This window comes from Monodelphis domestica, chromosome 6 (assembly GCF_027887165.1).
Source record: "Monodelphis domestica isolate mMonDom1 chromosome 6, mMonDom1.pri, whole genome shotgun sequence".
Taxonomy (NCBI): Eukaryota; Metazoa; Chordata; class Mammalia; order Didelphimorphia; family Didelphidae; genus Monodelphis; species Monodelphis domestica.
The window spans coordinates 137,850,222-137,871,193 of record NC_077232.1 but is presented as its reverse complement, the minus strand read 5'-3'; the positions used below and the strand labels follow the sequence as shown (position 1 = coordinate 137,871,193).

At 33.6% G+C, this 20,972-nt stretch overlaps 1 protein-coding gene across 15 annotated transcripts in view; it reads left to right on the top strand.

Moving 5' to 3' along the window:
* FRYL (FRY like transcription coactivator) overlaps nt 1–20,972 on the top strand; it is a 309,155-nt gene that overhangs the window by 194,162 nt on the left and 94,021 nt on the right. For all 15 annotated transcript variants that reach the window (XM_007496478.3, XM_007496477.3, XM_056802595.1 and 12 more), the window contains 8 exons: nt 371–542; nt 5,391–5,523; nt 8,127–8,234; nt 11,333–11,570; nt 13,472–13,657; nt 13,799–13,885; nt 15,051–15,319; nt 19,778–19,973. In XM_007496478.3, the coding sequence (XP_007496540.2) occupies nt 371–542; nt 5,391–5,523; nt 8,127–8,234; nt 11,333–11,570; nt 13,472–13,657; nt 13,799–13,885; nt 15,051–15,319; nt 19,778–19,973 (1,389 nt within the window). The remainder of the gene's footprint in view (nt 1–370; nt 543–5,390; nt 5,524–8,126; nt 8,235–11,332; nt 11,571–13,471; nt 13,658–13,798; nt 13,886–15,050; nt 15,320–19,777; nt 19,974–20,972) is intronic.

Genomic DNA, 20,972 nt, shown 5'->3' with positions numbered 1-20,972 from the left:
TATTATAGAATACTTCTTTATTAGGATATTTTCTTAACAATCCAAAGCTAGCAAATAGAGGCCAGAATGAGCTCTATAACCCTTTTTCTCTGATAAACTATTTAATAGAGTCTGTTTTTCTCCCACATAAAATATAGTAGAATGACAACTGGTACCTTTTATACCTCAAAAATACTTTCTGGCTTATATTTTTTAGTTCAGAATTAGATGGGCAGGTTATAAAAGAACAGAAAAATTTTTACTGGTCATCTATATGCTGTAACATATTTTTGTTAATTTAATAATGTTTTTATAAAACTCATGTTAATTAGTAGAAAGGATAATTTTGTGACAATGTAGGCTTTAATTTTTTTCATTTTTTTCTTTGAAGAGAATGAATATTGGTCTCAGAGTCTTCCTTGTGATAGCAGACAGTTTGCAGCAGAAAGACGGTGAACCGCCAATGCCAACAACAGGAGTCATTCTTCCCTCAGGAAACACTCTTCGTGTAAAGAAAATTTTTCTTAATAAAACTTTGACAGATGAAGAAGCAAAAGTCATAGGTTAGTATTAATGTATCTGTAATAATGAGTTGATTTTAATGCATTTTACTGTTTTAATCATAATTTTAAATTTTTGTCATCACCAGTCTATATACGTTTTTTATATATACTTTGAAATAATGAACAGTTGAGTTAATGTGTCATTTGGATGAAATAGTTATTGAATTGTGATAGATAAATTTCATCTATGCTTTTGTATATCATAGTCCTTTTAGTTCTATATAACCTTATGTAATTTCTATCACATTTTCCCCCATTCTTGAAGAGAATATATTTTTCCCAGGTACAATCTCTTTAACAATGGTGACTCTACCTCAGGGTAGGATTCACAATTTAAAAACTTCCATCTAAAAAAGGAACAAGTTTTATTGCCTGCCTACTCCTATTGAATGTTTTTTAATCTATTGAACCCTACCTCTAAGGAAAGAACCAAACTCCCCTTATCTTTCACTCTTGCCTTTATTTTATAGATAAGAAAACTGAGACCCTAAGAGGTTAAGTGACTCTTTCAAGCAGTGACTGGCACTCTCCTCTCCTGATTCACAGCCCAGCACTTTTTCTGCCATTCTGCTCTGATTTGCAAATGCAGAACTCATTCTTATAGTTGAATGGCTATAAGAAAGCATTCTTCCATCTAAAATACCTTTTTTTTAACAGATCTATTTTTCTTCCTGCTATATTTAGCTCTCATTATTTTTAACCATAAAGAAAAGTAATTTATTTTATTTTCCTGTTTTATACTTAAAATTTTGCATGACAAAGAGTGTAAATTAAGCAATTTAGTTTAGACTTCCTGAAACATGGGTTCTCTTTTCTTCATATATTTATTTATTTTATTTTCCCCCAGTTGCATGTAAAAAGTTTCCAAGATTTTTCTAAGAATTTTGAGTCATGAATGCTCTCCCTTCCTCCCTCCCAATCCCCTCCCCCTGCTGAGATGGTACGCAATCTCATATAGATTTTACATGTGAAATCATATAAAACATTTGAAGCATGGGTTCTTGAAAGATATATTCAGGTTCAGATCACACCTTTAGGGTAAACATCTTTTTAAAGCTATAGCTCACAAACCTTTACCAATATTTTTTTTCCCAGACCAAACAAGAGAACATGGTGACTCAAAGCAAAGTAATTTAACTGAATGGAATAATTAGGTACATAACTAGAGGGAAAAAAATCCCTCCTGCATTGAATTTTATGCTGAATTTTGTTAGAGAACTGTTAAGATTTGCATTTCATGGGGGCAGCTGGGTAGCCCAGTGGATTGAGAGCCAGGCTCAAAGATGGGAGGTCCTAGGTTCAAATCTGGCCTCAGACACTTCCCAGCTGTGTGACCCTGGGCAAGTCACTTGACCCCCATTGCCTAGCCCTTACCACTCTTCTGCCTTGGAGCCAATACACAGTATTGACTCCAAGACGGAAGGTAAGAAGGTAAGGGTTTAAAAAAAAAAATTGCATTTCAGCTGAAACATCTTTTGAGAACTGTTATCATCTGATCTGTTGATGTTTTGACTGGGCTGTCTTCTCTAGTTTACTGGTGTTCTGTTTGACACAGAACTCCTATTTGCTGAGTTGGTATTACCATCTGCTTGTTCTCTGCTATGCTACAACTTCTAAATAACTTTTCTACAGGAGAATTCTTAAAGATAGTTTTGTCAGTATAACTTATAGCCTAGAGTTTGTTCAGCTTTTTGTGAGTCGGAACCAATCCCTGCCTAGCCAGTACAGTCAAAAGTCATTTAGGCCAAATTTGCCTTTTGAATTCTTATAGTGTGTGAGAATTGGAAATAATATTTCTACCGAGATATGTATTTTATAAAGTTTATTAAGAAGGGTAGACAATCATTCCTAAGTAACCTGACCGCATGGTTCCTAGCTTGCCAGTCTCGTTCTTCCTTCCCTCCACATGCCTGCTCTGCATCCTGACTCCTTCCTCCTTTGTTCTCTTCTCCCTTCTCCCCCAATTCCCTCTCGATTCTTCCCAAATCCTTGACCTTTATTGACATACAGCAAGTTGACTGAGGCAAAACCTGGCGCAACTGTGGCATGTCAGGAATGTTTGATAGTCATGTAAAGCTCAGGAGGGGGAAGGGATAAAACTTCCTTGACACAAGTGCTTTCTCAGTTTTCCAGGGCTTCATTATTTAAGGCTGGGTAGAACTCATGACCTTCATCCTACATACTGATACTGCCCCATAATCTATCTTCTGCTTACTCTGAATAAGTTTATTTTTTAAATAAATGTAATTACATTGGATTATTTTTTAACCAGGAGAAATTTTAAGGAAAAATTCCATGTTTTCAATATTGTAATATTGTCCCCAGATTTTAGTTTGCACTTAGACTGATACCCAAACTCACATTGTACAAACCTTAAAGAAAATGAGCTGTTTATTTCCTGTCTAACATTAGATTTCAGAGGAGGGAAAAGTAAAAGTATTTTACCTTTGAGAAACTTAAAGTTCTCCATAAACATCCTTTCCCCTTTTACTTTTGTATTCTTGGGATGCTTTCCTGTTCTTTATCTCTATTTGATCCTCATTTTTTGTTACTTTACAGTTAACTGATTTTAGCTCTTCTATATGCCCTGCTCTAATCATGTCAATCTTCTCAAAGCTCTCCAATGGGTATTCATAATCTTTATCTACTTTTACAGCTTTTTCTTTATGAGTCCATATTCCAGCTGTCTTGTACCTCTTACCAGGCCTCATCCTGTCCTTTCCTCTCTGTCTCTCTGCTCTATTTCCCACATTCAGAATGTTTTCCTCCATGTCTTGACACTGATACGATGTACTGTGTCCGGAATATTCTTTTCTCATTTCTTAATAAATCATTCTCTTCACTGCCAGACCTAACTTTTTCTCATATTTTATAGGACCTCTCCTTTTCACTCATTTTCCGTTTTGTATGTAGTCGCTTTCATGACTTATTTTTTATACTAGATTATATAACCTTTAAGGGAAAGAATGTTGTCTGCTTTCTTTCCAATTCTGTAACAATACAGCTCATGGCACATAGACAATTAATTATATTAAGCAGTTATATATATTTAATGTGTTCTGTAAAATATGTATTATAAACAATTATTTTTTATTTTCTCTTTGTTGACCTGAATGGCCATGGCACATCTTTAAATGCCATGCTCTGCTATTTTTTTCCCCCTCTTCAAAAATCCTTGCCTTCTTTCTGTCTTAACATCAGTTCTAAGACAGAATGGCAGGGGGGCATTGAGGATTGAGAGTCAGGCCTAGAGATGGGAGGTCCTATCTGGCCTCAGACACTTCCCAGCTGTGTGACCCTGGGAAAGTCACTTGACCCCATTGCTTAGCCCTTACCGCTCTTCTGCCTTGGAATCAATACACAGTATTGATTCTAAGATGAAAGGTGAGGGTTTAAAAAAAAAAGAGAATGGCAGGCAATTAGAATTAAGTGACTTGCCTTGTGTCACACAGTTAGGAAATATCTGATGCCAGATTTGAACTCAGTTCCCAGTTTGGCACTCTATCTACCCAGCCACCTAGCTGTCCCTATGTCGTGGCATTTTGCAATTTTGTTCTTTATAAATTGTGACCACTGTATCTGGTGCTGATTTCTTACAATTGCAGGGAATGTTCTTTTCACTCAACCTTCCTAATACCTCTGTTAGGCTTGAGAGAAGCTGCATAGGCAGCGTAACTGTACTGAACTTGGAAGTGGAGAATGTGGATTTGAATCCTGATTCTGCTCTTTATATATGGCTGTGACCTTGTGCCAGTCACTTAGCTACCATAGGCCTCAGTTATTTCATCTTTACTATTAAATGACTAGACTACATAGTTTTAAGGCCCTTTTCATTTCCAGAACTATGATGTTCAGAACTTGTTCTTTTAAACCTTTATGTAAGAAGTATTGAGATTGAAGGACTGTTTTGTTAATTATTTGTCTTTTGTAGTCTATAATTTTTTTAGTAAAGTTCATACTGAAACTTCCTTATCTCTAGTAATTAGGGGATGTTATGACATAAGTAAATGAAATGGCAAATAATCCAACAAGCTTTTTTATCTGTATTGTCAATTCTTGTTTATTGTCAAAACTGTAATAGAACAGAAGTGTAGGTAATCCAAAATTGCATTTTATGGTGGGAAATATTTGTTTTTATAATGAGTTTTTGTAGTTAACTTTGAAAATAGTCTCATCTGACATTCTGGTACTTCCTTTTTCCAAAAAGCCATATTGTTAAGACATTCAAATAAGACCTTGTCTAATTTCACCATTCTTCCTTCCTTGCTTAATTCTGTATTAAGAGTTAATAGTACTTATATTTTTATGTATACCTTACTGATTGACTTCCAAAAAGCTGCTGAGATGGTCAGGATTCTGGGTTTCAGGGGCTTCACTAGATGCAAAGTAACAGACAAGATGACAGCAGAGCTCTATATAGATATGGATTAATTGTTATTAGTACTTAGTTGTTTAAGATGTCAACAAAACAACTAGGATAAATCAGTAATCTTGAAAGTAATAGTTGTAAAAGACTGATCATTTAAAGTATTTGTTTTTGATAGTAGCAACATTTTTATGTTAATATTAAACTTTTTAATTAATATTAATATTGTGGTAGAATTCTTCTGAGTGGCAGAAAGAAAACTAGCCTGGTATTGAAAATTGGTTGTACTTAAATTCATAGACAATCAAATGTGAATTTTGTAATGTACGTTCCAAATGTAAAATTGTTTTGTCAGAATATAAACAACGGTTTTTGATTATTGTGATTCATTAATAATACTAACTTTGAATTAGTAAGATAAATCATAAAGGTAAAAACTGTTATGTTATGAAAAAAATCACACTGTTCTATTTCTTTTTCAGGAATGTCAATATACTACCCTCAAGTAAGAAAAGCATTAGACAGCATACTTAGACATTTAGATAAAGAAGTTGGAAGACCAATGTGTATGACTAGTGTACAGATGTCTAATAAGGAACCTGAAGATATGATCACGTATGTTATAAATTTTATTTCTATTTGCTATTTATTATCAGAATAAAGATTGCTATGTTCCTACTTAACTGGTCCTTAGCTGTAGGATCCTTTAAAATATGCACATATAGACTTTTGTTCCTTTTATGTTATCTTCCTTTAAAATCGTCAAGTCCTGGTGTTTTTGAAGTGCTCTAAGATCACTTTATTCTTATTGAGTTGTTTCTTATATTAAAAAGAACAGCTTATTTTTTCTTTGATTAACAGGCATTTATTTTCTCTTTTTTTGTTATCCCTCCCTTTCTCCCCAAGGGAAAAAAAGAAAAAAGTGTTACCTTGTAACAGATATATATAGTCATTTAAAAAAAAATTCCTCTATCAATCATGTCCATATATAAGTATATATGTATGTAATTCTTTTTTTAAGTTTATTTAATTAATTGATTTAGAATATTTTTCCATGGTTACTTGATTCATGTTTTTTCCTTTCCCTCTTCCCACCCCCTTCCCATAGCCAACGAGCAATTCCACAGGGTTTTACATGTGTCGTTGATCAAAACCTATTTCCTATATGTATGTAATTCTGTGTCTTGAGTCTGCCACTTCCATTAGGAAATTTCAAGTTCTTTATAATTTTGATCTGTCATTGTATTGATTAGCATTCTTAAATTTTTCTAACACTAATAAAGTCACTTTGGTAGTAAATAACCCTGACAATTCTAAGTATAGAAGGAATTCTAGAGATCTTTAATTTCTTTTTTTCTTTTTTAAATTAAAAAATTTAAATTATTATTCCAATTTTTATAATGCCAAATAAAACAAGCATTTCTATATACAAATGAAATCACAAATCTTCTATTGTTTAGCTGATTTTTCTTCATATCTGTATAAAAAATGCCATCCACAAGAGTCCCAGCCCCTCCCCACCTATCCCACATGACAGAAGACATCATCAGGGAGACCAGTACATACATAGAAAATGAATATTTCATGTTTTTGTTTCTTGATTTTTTTCTGTTTACTTTCTGGAGATAACATTCATAGTTTATTCTTCCAGCATTAATTCTGTGGCTGTGTATGCTATTCTTCTGGCTTTACTCATTTCATTTCATTATTTCATGTAGTTCTTTCCAAATTTTTAAAAAACTGGTCTGCACATTTTTTTAATGGCACGGTAATATTCCATCATGATCATATACCACAACTTGTTCGATCATTCCCCAATTGATGGGCATATCCTCAATTTCCAATTCTTTGTCACCTCAAAGAGAACTGCTGTAAATATTTTGGGTCAAATGGGTTCCTTTCCTCTTTCTTTAATCTCCTTGGGAAACAGACACCGAAATGGTAGTGTTGGCTCAAAAGGCATATACAGTTTTATAAATCTCTGTGTATAATTCTAAGTTGCTCTCCAAAATACTTGGAATAGTGTACAGCGCCACTAACAATGCATTAGTGTCCCCCATTTTCCAACATTCCTTCCAACATTTGTCATTTTGCCCTTTAGGCAGTCTGATGGGTATAAGGTAATTTCTCAGAGTTGTTTTGGTTTGCTTTTCTCTAATCAGTAGTGATTTAGAGCATTTTTAAAATTTTTATTTAATTAGTCAATTTAGAATATTTTCCCTTGGCTATAAGAATCATGTTATTTCCCTCCTCTCCCTCCACCTACTCTTCTCCCCAACCCCAGCCATGTACCCCCCAAACCAGTTATCCCCTTTTGCTTAATGACCTCTACTGAACACATTATTTCTGAAGGCTATCCATTCTCCATTGGGATTTCCCAATTTTTTAGTTTTTCCTTATGTCATCCCTGAATCTACTTCTCTGAAACTTCTCTGTGCCATTCTTATTTCTCCTCACTAGTAGTAGTGATTTCAATTCATATTTGGTCTCATGGTAAGAATTCTCAATATTTGCCAGAATAGAAGACCTACTCTTTGCTTAATGAGCTGGTGATATAAATTAAGTATTAAACTAATATATTATGTAATTTGTCATAGGATAGGTACTATATAATTACATAATAGTCATAGTATGGGTTAACATGCAATATTTATACATCACATTAGATGTTATATTACATATTCAATATAAAGACATTTTGTTAATATTATCTTGATTCAAAATTCCTTAAATGTATGAATCTTTTAGTTTGTTTCTTTATTCAAAACACAAACCTTTTTTTTTATCTGGTTATAATTCTATAAACATAAGAGGAGTAAAATGAATATATCAGTGCTTTTTTATAGTATTTTTATTGGTAAAGTACATTCATTCATGTTGAATAAGAAGACTAGTTTTGATTTTTATAAAACAATATCCTTATCCTTCTTTCCTAAGCTTTCATGAATTTTCCTGTCATTTATGGACTGCAAACATAAAAGTGATAATGCCAATGTCTGCTCATTGGGTTTTGCAACACATCTTAACATTTGTTTTCAGATTTCATTTTTGTATGGATTTTTGTGGTATCTTCTTGCCAATTTAGTTCATTATATTTTAGTATATCTCTAACATTATTTTCCATATCTTATTTAGACCATATTTACTATCTAGATTTTAAATAATAAAAAACTTTTAATTCCACTAATGATTTGCACTTAATATGATTCATTTTTCAGGGGTGAGAGAAAACCGAAGATTGATTTGTTTAGAACTTGTATTGCTGCTATTCCAAGATTGATTCCAGATGGTATGAGTAGAACTGACCTCATTGAATTATTAGCAAGGTAAATTAAATAAAACTATTGTTTGCTATGATCATTTTAAAACTTGCACCTGAATCTTAGATTACCAATACTGCCCTATTATTGTTGTCTTTAAAATGAATGAATGAAATAATTTTTAAATCCTTATTTTGTTTGACATCCTAACTACCACTTTTTCCTCTTAATTCTCTGTTAAGTTTGTAACTCCATTTTGACTTCTACATCTCGTCTTGAGTCCCCTACAAATCTCACTTCTCAGATTTCAGCTATATTGTCTGTGATTTCGATCTGTCCTAATTAGTTCTTGTATTTTTCATTTTGACTCATAATGTTTCTTGGGACTTATACCTCTTCATCATCCCTTTACATGCAAAACAGTACATATGTATGGAATCTAGAATCTCATGACTTTTTTTGAGCAATTACCAAAATTAAATCTACCTCCAACTATTGCTTTGACATCTCATTTTTACTTCTCTCCATTTGTAAAATTTTAATTTTTGGCCATTGTTCTCTTTTTGGTTTTTTGTTGTTGATAGAAGATATATCTTTTTACTGAAAATAGCATTAAAAAATTCCCTCTCTCATGTGCCAAAAATATTTCCAAGTTTTGATTAAGGACTCTATAATAACCATACTTTTTTTTGGTATAGTTAGAATTATGAAACAGTTTAGTGCATATGTAACAGTGACCACATAGAGTATTATTAGCAATGGTTTCATTCAGCTACATTTACCTATATTTGCCAATACAGGTAATTTGTCAGTACTGACAAATACAAGTAAATATATCTGAGAATTTGAAAACACTTATAATCAGAACCTAGAATTAATTAGGGGCCTTACAGGTCCTCTCTCTCAAATTCTTTATTTTACCAATAATTACACTCCTCATCTAACTTCATAATTTGCTTAATCACTCTCCTATTGATTTCTTGTTGACTTCAGATAAGCATGAGTTCATACTTACATGCATGTTCTATTCTAAGATGTTTAAAATTCAAATTAGTGTCAAGGATATAAAGGAATATAATTGAATCTTTAGAAACAATATGCTTTCCTTAAGTGTTGCTATATTTTTTAGTGTGAGTGAATTGTTTGTTTTGGGTTTGTTCTTTTTTTTACAGTGTGTCATTTGAAAGGTTAAAAGTACTTATAATGCACAAGCCACAATTCCCTCTCAGTTTCTGTTTACTCTTTCTACTTTATGCCTTCCATTTATCCCAACAGTTCTACCTTCCTCTTCCCTGAAGAAACCTTAATTCTCATTTTACCCAGCAAAATGAAATCATAAAGACAGTTTTTTAAAACAAAGCTTCAGTAGGATAAAATGCATTATTACCTCCTTAAAATTAAATAAGTTTGCCCCTCAGTTTGCTTTGCTTTTATTTGGACTGTTTTCAGAGCACTTCTTTTCAATTGCTAATCATTTACTTCAAAAGAGATAGTTTCCAGAGACTTCAGATTAGTAATAATTTCCTGTAATTAACTGTTTAAGTCCCAGTATAATAGAAAATATTGAATCACTTTTAGATTTTTTATCATAGTGGTATTTGTCTGGTATTTAAGTATCTATAGAATGCTAAGAAATTTTCTTGGCTTTACTTAGCCAAACTGGAATACTATGTTACTTTACATAGCAGGTAGTAAAACTATGAAATATTAACCCTAAGAAATTTTATACACTGAAAAAATATAGATAGCTTCATGAGTGATAGATCCATAATGCTTCTATGAAGTAGCTAGGGATATTTGAATAACCATTTTATACCAGTGTTATAGAAGGCAGTTAACATCCTCTTTTACAGAATGATAGAGATAGAGTACTGGGCTTGATAGACCATTGGTCTGACCCTATATGTCATTTCTTATGTTCTTGTGTAACTACTACTGCTTTGTGACTTGCTCTCAAGTCTACCTAGCTGTCATAAATTTTCTCTTCAGTCTCATTGTCAGTTGAAGGTTGGCTTAGTGAAGACCAGAACTGAGTTCAGCAGGGTGAAGACTGTGATATCTCCTTTCTCCTAAACCACACAACTCTTCTCCTCTGTCATTGTGGATAACTCCATCTTCCCAGCTTCCTAAGCATGTAATTGTGGCATATTTTTAATACTACCTAATTACTCATTCAGGCTATTTCTAACTCTGATGCATTTGTCTTTATAGTCAGTCTGCAAAATGATTTCTTCTTGCCCAAGACTTCAATCTCTTGTTCGCATATTAACATAGTATTGATTATTCTTTCTACTGCAACCATTTCTTTTATGGTTTTACTGTTTATCATCCACTTCCTTACATTCTATGTATAATCCTATTTAAAAAAGTATTCATTTCCCTATATCGTTTTCATGCTTTAAAAAAATAAACAAACAAAACTTCACCGGGTCTTTTTGCCTTATTATCATATGTAGACATAGATTCTTTAATCTTGAAGGCTTTCTTCTGTGTTGTTTCAACTTAATTTCCTTCATCATTTCTTTCTGCTCTTACCCTATTTACTTCATTTCTTCTATGTTTATTCTTTGAACTATTAAGTTCCATTTTTTCCTCCTTTGTCCAAGAATTGTTTTTATAATATTCCATTATGATTTGTTGCATTTTGTTCATAACCAGCTATCTTATATTAGCTGTATGGTTAGTATCACAATTTATTACTATAGGAACAATTTTGATAATTGATGTCTATCCCAGTGACAGTAGAGGCCTAAAATAGTAGCTTGAGACAGTGCTATAACAAGACCTTTCCAAAAGATAGACAACTGCTTATCAAGTATAAGAAAAGTTAATGAACTATATAGACTGTAAGACTATAATTTCAAAGATGATTAGGTTCCATTCAAAATGAAATGTATTTTATCTTCCTCTTAAGTTTAGTGATTGAATAATGATCAAGTTTCTTGATGAACTAATTATGAATAGGTTAACTTTAAATGGGAGGAAATCTATGTATATTTTATATTCATGGGAGGAGCATAGAAAAGGACCCATTGGATCCCAACTTCATATTTCTAGTTATTTCTTATGCAACAGCTGAAAGTATATATTTTCAGGTTTGAGCTAATCTTTATATTATGTCCTGAAGATTTTGGAGCTTGCTAACTGAATTTTGTTCTTGGTAGGCTCACAATTCATATGGATGAAGAACTACGTGCTCTGGCTTTCAATACTCTGCAGGCACTAATGCTTGATTTTCCAGATTGGCGGGAAGATGTTCTTTCCGGATTTGTTTATTTTATTGTCCGTGAAGTTACTGATGTCCATCCTACCCTTCTTGACAATGCTGTAAAAATGTTGGTGCAGTTAATAAACCAGTGGAAACAAGCAGCCCAAATGCACAATAAAAACCAAGATTGTCAGGTATTATGCTTCCTTTTATAAGAATATTTTGTATCTAAACAACAACATCTACTATAAATATTTGATGACATCTTTACTTCTTCTTAAAAGCAAAATCATTGTCTTACAAATGTATAAGTTGTTAGAAATGCCAAAATGGGTATGCACATAACCACACGTTATCTTTTCTTTTTCTACTTCAAAATACACTTTATTTCACCGATGTAATTGCTCCTTACACTGAGTTAAGTTGTAAATTGTCTATTTTATCAGTTCATATAGTCCTTGTAGACTTAAAAGCCATTGTTTGGTAGCCAGTGTTTCTAGTGATTAACTTTTTTCCTTGAATGATACATATTTAATATGTGTTCGTAGTCTTTTCAAGTAGTTTTTAATCTCAGAACTTGTGCTCTGCTATCATAATCATTATAATATTACTTCTGTCACCTCAGTGCCATTAAAGCAGAAACTCATTTTTAGTTCCCTAAAATGAACTCCTGTGTCCCCCACAAACTCCTCTCCCATATATACATATACTATACCTCTGTCCTTCTGCCTTTGTTAGCTCAGAAGAGGCAGTCTCTTTTCAGGAGGGAAACTGTACTTGAGATTGTAAAGGATAATTTTAGCATTGTGACCTAAACTATATTAATTATATGTCGCCATGAATATCCCAAATAACAAAAAATTTACCCAAGTCAATCTGGAAATTTATGGTGATTTAATTAATATAGTGGAAAGAAAATTAAGAAGAAGGGAGAAGGAAAGGGTGTAGGATTTCTCCTGCCTGGCTTGTGCTGGGCAAAAAGATTAGAGGCTCTAGAAGGTAAGGTTTTGGAGAGTAAAAGAGGAAGAAATCAGCCTGAACTCCGAGAGCTCAGCAAAGATGCTTGAACCTGAATTAACTCAAGAACAAACTCACTGCCAAAACCCAAATAGCTGCCACCTTGCCAAGATGTCAGAACGCTTAGGGTGCTGCCAGCCAGAGACGCCCCTCCGGGGAAAGAGACCAAAGAGAGCAAGTGACTTGCCCTATATAGACAGTTTTAGGTCACTTTCCTGAGTCTCATCTGTACCAATGTTAGCTTAGCTTGACTTAGGACAGCCCAGGGGTCTGTCTGCTGTTTCTGCACATGTCTGTTGAAGGCCATTTTCTCAAATACTTAATCCATGACTATGGTGCAGACATTCCTGACCTTGTTAAACTAAGTAGGGTGGAGAAATATAGACTACCCAAGACTTGATTCTGTTAAACCAAGTATCTCCATTGTTACTAATCAGGAGATAGCTAATTCAGATCTTCTAAAGTATGTTCTGAGTAGGGTGGAGTAGTTTTAAAATTCACAAGATGCAAGAAATCCTTATTTTGTTGGAGCAGCTTAAAGCCACTGGCTCAAGATAACTTTCATTGTTTCTTTCAAGCAAATATTAAATGTGTTAATTGCACTTTTATTTTAGATGCTCACTAAATGTTTATTGATTGATTATAAGCATGATATGAAATAATAAAATTTTCGAACTGGAAAGGATTTTAGAGATGATCAGGTTCAACTCCTTCCTTTTACCTACAGAAAAAGCATGTGGCAGAGTTTCAATGTCTATAGTTACTTTGTAACAAAACTGGGCCTGCAATCAGGATCTGAGAGCTCTTGCTCTAGGGCTCTTTGCTTTTGCTTGTCAGTGTTTTTTGGTATATGAGATCTTATGTTAAATGTAATCATTTAATCTTGTGGGAGAATCCATTGGTAATGATGATTATGATTTTATAATGGAAGCAGTCACTATTATTAATCTAGATTTCTATGTATTGGATTTTATTAAAATAGGGCATATTTCTATCAATAATTACTATATTATGAATTCCTTTGCATTGTTTTTACCATTATCAAAAAATCATCAGTAAATGATTTAATTTTTTAAAGCGTGATGTGTCTAATGGAGCTGCTCATACCCTTCCTTTGGAGAGGATCCCATATTCCAATGTATTCCATGTGGTGGAAGGATTTGCACTCGTCATTCTTTGTAGCAGTCGTCCTGCCACTAGGAGATTAGCTGTCAGTGTCCTTAGAGAAATACGAGCATTATTTGCACTTTTGGAAATTTCTAAGGTAAGATTAAGAAATTTCTGACAATTTTTGTCCATTCTACAGCAAACAGTGTTTTTATGGTTAGGTTCTAATATATAATTAATCTAGTTTATTTTTCTTAAGCATTATTATAATTTTCAGAGGATTCTATGTTATTTTTAGGGTGAGGATGAATTGGCCATAGATGTGATGGACAGATTGAGCCCATCCATTCTTGAGAGTTTCATACACCTCACAGGAGCTGATCAGGTACGAGTATTTTTTTTCTTGCCATTAATTTTCCCTTACTAAAGAAGATTGTCTTAAACCATTTTTTTTTGGTTTACATTTTTTTGTATGTGTGATACATTTACCTTGGAGATAATGTACATGAACGCACTCTTCAAATCATAAGGCCTTTATACAAATATAACAAGAAGTAGGCATTAATCCTTGTTGTTATATCTGCATATAGGTTTTATAATTTGAAAATAAAATTATACTACTTAGAATCTAACACACCATGTACATAATTATGAATAGGTTAACTTTAAATGAGAGGAAATGGTTTATAGATGTGGAATGACTTACTCCAGGTCATACAGTTATTGTGGTTTAAATGAGTAAGTAAAAAATTGTCCTATTAATAGTGAAGCAACTAATCAGCACTTGACCACAGCTTTCTTAATTGATTTAATTATTTTAATTCCAATAGAAGAAATAATACCTGTAATCTTGCATGCCAAACAAATGCATAATTGAGCTAGTTAGAATAGAGAAAATGTTAGTATGCTTCATTTTAAAAATACAAATCTATCCCTAAGGGAGTTTGTATAAATTTTACCAAATTTCCTAGTTAGGTTACAAAATGACATTCTTTAAATTACCTTGTGTTGAAAAGATAGAGACCAAGAATATTATGTGATTATATGCTTATATAATGACTGTTAGAATTAATGAATGGTAAAACATATGTTGTTTGTTTTTTAAAATCTATTCAGTTTAGAAATACCTAACTGAAAAGTTTTAGTGTTGTGGTTTTTTTCCCATTCATATTGTGCTCATTCTTCTTTCAATTTAGGCTTTTTCCAATTTAAGTGCCATCTATATTTTAATATTTAAACAAAAATGAAATATTTTGCTTTGAAGGTAGCATTTAGTTCTAGTTTAATACAAATATCAATAAGCAAATTTTTGAGAATGTATACCTTATAAATGAATGACTCTTTTAAACAACAAAACATAACTATAGGAGATGGTAAAAAATAGCACTATCTTGATTTTACTGTGGTTTTCTCTAGCAGTTTCTGTAGCAAAGACAAATGGAATCTATTTACTGTTTAGAGTCAAAAGATTGAATATCTATTGATATTAAAGCCAGTTCATAGTACAGAAAATTGGAGAAGCTCAGGATGTGTAATTTTTTTCTCCACAGACGACTTTACTATATTGCCCTAGCTCCATAGATTTGCAAACATTGGCTGAATGGAGCTCCTCTCCTATCAGCCACCAGTTTGATGTGATCAGTCCATCCCATATCTGGATATTTGCACATGTGACCCAAGGGCAGGATCCATGGATAATTAGTCTGTCAAGTTTTATGAAACAAGAAAATCTTCCAAAATACTGCCCGACTGCTGTGAGCTATGCTTGGATGTTTGCCTACACACGACTTCAATTGTTATCTCCACAGGTTGATATAAAGTAAGTTCTTCTGGACTGTAATTTAAATGAATATACGATAATTTTTACTTCCATGAGACATCATTTTTTTAAAGTTCTGAAAATAGGGAAACTGAAAAAACAATTTTGGAAATAAAAAGGGAAAAGGTGGGCATTGGAGATATTATGTGGCAAAGAAGTTGGTTTGGATGAAAGAATACAGGCTGTGGAGAGACTGGAATGGAATGAGAGTTAGGGAAAATCTGAGCTTACATCCTTCTAAAGTTGTTCTGATTTCACAATTTCTCTTATTAATAACATTCAACATTTATTTTGACTGCTACTAGAGCTATAAGCAAAATTACAAAATAACAAAGTTTAAACTAGCTACTCTTCTTAAATCCCCTTTAGCTACCTGAAATTCATCTGTTCCCAGAAAGACTTTTCTGCCACCTTCCGTTTTATTTCTGTCAGAATTCCAGTTCCCTAAGTACTTAAAACACACACATACACACACACACACACACACACACACACACACACCTCTTGTTGATCTGACTAACAGTGTTTTCACATTAAAAGTTCAACTCTTTAAGACATTTTCTAGGAAATATACCTTTAACTTGAATTAACTCCTGGGCATAATTTTGTTTTCAGTTATTTTTGAGGTGGGGTGCAAAGAAGACCATATCAAGTTGGTTTATGTATCAAAATGCTCTAGAGGCACTATTATAGAAACACACCATTCACCTTCTACTTTTCCATTTTATAAAATAGCTCTGTGTTACTTAGTACTCATCTAAACAATTTATTATATGGTAAGAAGTTTCTTTAATTCTTTTTAGAATCAATACTCTGTGTTGGTTCCAAAGCAGAAGAGTAATTAATTAAGGCTATACAATGGAAGTTAAGTGACTTGCCCAGGGTCACACAGGTAGGAAGTGTCTGAGACCAGATTTGAACCTAAGACCTCCTGTCTCTAGGCCTGGCTCTCAATCCACTGAGCCACTCAGATGTCCCCAGTTGCTTCCTTGTTCCTCAATCTCTTCCAACTCTACTTTCACTAAATGCAAAGATGGAGATAATCACACTTCTGATCTAGTGATAGCTCATAGACATTCTACTTGCATGTTCATGTACTCTGAATTCCCTTGATCTGATCTGAATCTTCTATCATTTTATCTTTCCTTAAATTTTTCATCCCTTAATCTTCTTTGTCTTCACCATGACTTTCCAACTCTTTTTCTATCCCATCTCCTTTGTACTGCACTCTCATTCTTTTGTCTTTCTTCAGTCTTTGGTGAACTGGTTCAACTCTACACTATCCTTCACCCTTGGAAATCCACCCACCCTTACCTCCAGGCCCCTTCCTCATGGTGTAATCATACTTTGCCAGGTTGCAACTCTGTATTACTCCTGCCATTCTTTCTCATTCCTATTCAAAATTCACAAAGCTATGATGGTTGAGTTCCCCACAAATTTACATCTTTAAAAAACCCTTACCTTCTATCTTAGAATCAATACTATCAATTCCAAAGCAAAAGAGCTATAAGGGCTAAGCAATTGGGGTTAAGTGACTTGTCCAGGATCACAAAGCTAGGAAGTATCTGAGGCCACATTTGAACCCAGGAATTCCTATTCTCAGGTCTTGTTTTCTAACCACTTAGCCACCTAGCTGCCTTTATAAATTTCCATTTATTTAATCTCAACTGAGCTCTCACTCTAACAAGGCAATTCTTTTAAGCCTCTGTAATAAATTCTTTATCTCATACCCTGAGGCTGTTCCTTAATCTTTTCAGCTCTTCTAAAACCTCACCACAGCACTTTCATCTCTACCCTTTCAGCTAAAGTTGTTTTCTCATACTTCAGGGAAAAAAAATCCAAGTCATTATCTGAGAACTCCCTTTTCTTTGTCCTTCCCTCTGTTATCATCTCACAGTACTCATATATCTCTCCCAATTATCTCCTTCAGACCTGCCTCAGAAAAAGAGGTGGCTCTGCCACAGGTGCCTCTACATACACCCTTGAATCTCTTCTAGAAAATTATTACCACTATCTTTTCTAGTCTCTCTCTTATCTTTAGTTTCTTTTTACCTACTGGGCTTCTTCCATTCTACTTACAAATATGTCAACGTCTCCCCAACCTTAAGCTGTAGCGGGTGCCTCTACTACCTCTCCTCTCCACTCTTTTCTAAAGCCTTGTAATCTGGTTTTAAACTGAAACTGCTCTCTGCAAAGTTATCAATGATCTCTTTTATTTTTCAAAATAAATTTTTATTAATATTGTGTTTTTATATTGCTTAGATTTCCTTCCATATTTCTTCCCTTTCCCTTCTTCCCTCCAAGAAACCATTCCATACTCCAAAAAAAAAATAGAAAAACCGATCAGTATATCAAAAAAATTTATACTTCTTACCTCTGAGGACCCTTCATCCCTTCAGAGAAGTGGAGAGAGGTCTCTTCATTGGGGCCAACCTCTGTTTTAATTTTGCAACATTCTTTTTTCCTTTTTTTTGTGTGGCAGTGGTTTTTCTTTCCACATATTTTTATGGTCATTGTGTTTCCTTAGTTGTGTTTATTTCATTTTGTTTCTTTTCATTTAAGTCTTTCCATGCTTCTTCATATTCATCTTAAAGTGTAGTAATATTCACACGCAACAATTTCTTTAGCCATTTCCCAATTTGTAGGCATATACTTTGTTTCCAGTTGTTTGCTATCAGAAAAAGTGTTGTTATAAATTTCTTGGTCTAAACAAACTCTTTCTTTTTATCAGTGATCTCCTTGTGGGCAAAATGTCTAATAATGGAATCTTGATCAAAGAGCAAAGTGTATATTTCAATCCCTTATTTGCATAATGAACTGCCAAAAAAAGGGGGGGAAACTCTTGGTCCTTGTGGATTTATAATAGAATTATGTCACATTTAAAAAAAACAAAACTAATATCAATTCTACATAAATTCTTAAAAATTTGCAAGACAGCCATCTTCCAAACTACATTTATGGAACAAATGTAGTTCTAATACTTAAACCAAACTAAAATAAGCAAAGAAGAACTATAGACAAATATCATATAAATGTTTAAGTAAAATTCCATCAGACTATAGAAACTCATCCAAGAAATAATTCATTATGATCAAGTTATATCTATATCTAGAATATATAGTTCTATACTAGGGAAAAAATCCATAAGTTTATTAAACACAAAACTATTTAAAACCAAATTATTATCTCAGTAGATGCAGGAAAATCCTCATTTATGTTGAACTTTCTTCCAAATATCACCAGAGATTGCTTCTGAAAAATTTAACAGTGATCTCTCAATTGCAAAAATATGATGACCTTTTCATAAGCTTTGACTTTCTTGACTTCTGTGCATTTAATGTAATTGGTCACTTTCTTCTCCTGGGTATTCTTATCTCTGGATTTGGTTTTTATTTTTTGAGACTGCTATGTTGTGATTCTCCTCCAGTAGTCTAGGTATCCCCTAATGTACTCTGTTCTTTCTCTGCACAATCTTGCTTTGTTCTCATGGATTCTGTTATAATCTCTAGACAGATGCTTCCTAGATCTGTGTATCTAGATGTGGTCTCTTTTCTTAACTCCAATACCACAAGGCTAACTCTCTTTTAGCCATCTGAATGTTCTGTGACATTTCAAACTCCTCATATCCAAAAAGCTCATTTTATTAATCTGTCCCCTCTTCCCAACTTTTTTTTTTACTGTTGTGGCTTCCACTTTCCTTCTAATCATCAAGGACCATAATCCTAATGTCATCCTAGACCCCTTAGTCTCACATATTGTACATGTCCATTCTATTGACAGATTTTATTTCTACCACACCACTACTTAGATAGCTGCCTTTTCTTCACTCAGATAGCCCTAATCTCTTTTGACACACACATTATAGTAGTCTTATATTAAAGTAGTGATTTGTATCAGTACTTTCTCCTTTCCAGTCCATCCTTCACTTAGCTCCCAAAAGGAATTTTTTAAAAAGTCTACATATATATATCTGACAATGTTCCTCCTTAACTCCCTCTCTGAAATTACCTCCAGTTTCCAATATAAACTCCTTTCTTTGACTTAAAACTCTTCCTGAGCTTGCCTCTTCCTGCCTTTCCAGTCTTCCTAGGTTTTTCTCTGTTCCATATATTCAGTCATTTAGTCACACTGGCCCATTCTGTTTCTCAAACACAGCACTGTATTCCCTGTATTTGCCTTCTCCCTGGTTGCTTGCCATACCCAGGAAATCTCTACCCCTTCAATGTTTGTTTATATAAATCTATGTGTATGTGTTTGTGCAGATACACATACCTACATGTATGCATCGAATGAGATAGGCAAGAGTCCATCTTGCTTGAGGGAATCATCCCCCAGTCAGATCTTAAATCCATTGAAGTACTAGGGAATATTCGAATGAAATGTAGTTCTTCATATTTCTTGGCTGGAATAAAAATAGGATGTTATGTTGAATGAACTTACCTTTTTATTTTTGTTTAGTAGCCCCATTAATGCTAAGAAAGTAAATACTACCATAAGCAGTGACTCCTACATTGGACTTTGGAGAAACTACCTAATCCTTTGCTGCAGTGCAGCCACGTGCACATCCTCTTCACCATCTGCTGGCTCCATGAGGTGCTCTCCTCCTGAGACACTGGCATCTACTCCTGACAGTGGTTATGGCATTGATTCTAAAGTAAGTCTCTCCTTAGTTTAAGAAACAAAGTCAGAGGATTATTTTGTATCAGATAAGTAAGTGGATTAAATGATCACTTACTTTCCTTAACATTTTCCAAATTCTATATTTTCCTTAGATTAATAAAGATTTATTTACCTAGAAAGCCATGACACTTGTATGCATTTTATTTTCTTCACAATAAAGCCACAGTTATTAAAAATCACTGTTGTGGGTTTTTATTCTTTATAGTAGTACATCTTGTAGTTTTTATTCATTTTTCTAGTTTTAAAAGGTAAGTATAATTTTAAAAGAGCAAAAGAGAGAAATGTAGAATCTTCTCTCGGTGACTGAAATTTCCCCTCATACATAAATGGATGAGAGATAAAGATGATACTTAGGTGACATCCAGGTAAGTGGACAATAGCTTATATCACAAAATTATAGAATCCTGGTGTGAAAAGGGAAGACAGAATTTTTTTTAGCTTATGCTTCAACATCTCTAAAAAGAGGCCTTCAACCCAACCTCTGATGTCATAAAATGTTGAAGGAATTGGGTGATTGCAATTTCATTTTTGATATTGGTACTTTGCATCTTATTTTGGATCATATGGATGATCTGGTCCTAGTTGGCTAGAATAATAGACTTAGTGCATAAGAGACTTTGGAGTTCACCTTGTCTTTCTCTTGTTTTACAAATAAAGACACTAAAGCCCAAATCGGTTAAGTGACTTGCCCAAGGCTTCACAGCAAGAGCCAAGATTCAAATGTCAGCACTTTGGCTCCAAATTCAGGACTCTTTCCACTACACCATGTTGCCTTATTTCATAAATGATAAAACTAAGACCCTCCAAAACTAAATGAATTTAACTAAACCATAAGGGGAGTTTTGGACAGAGTCCAAACTAGAAATCAAATCCCCTGTCTTCTAATCCACTGTTCTCCCCGCTATGCTACTTTACCAGCATCCAAAAGACTATATGGAACACTAAATGATGGGAGAGCTAGCCTGGCACAGAG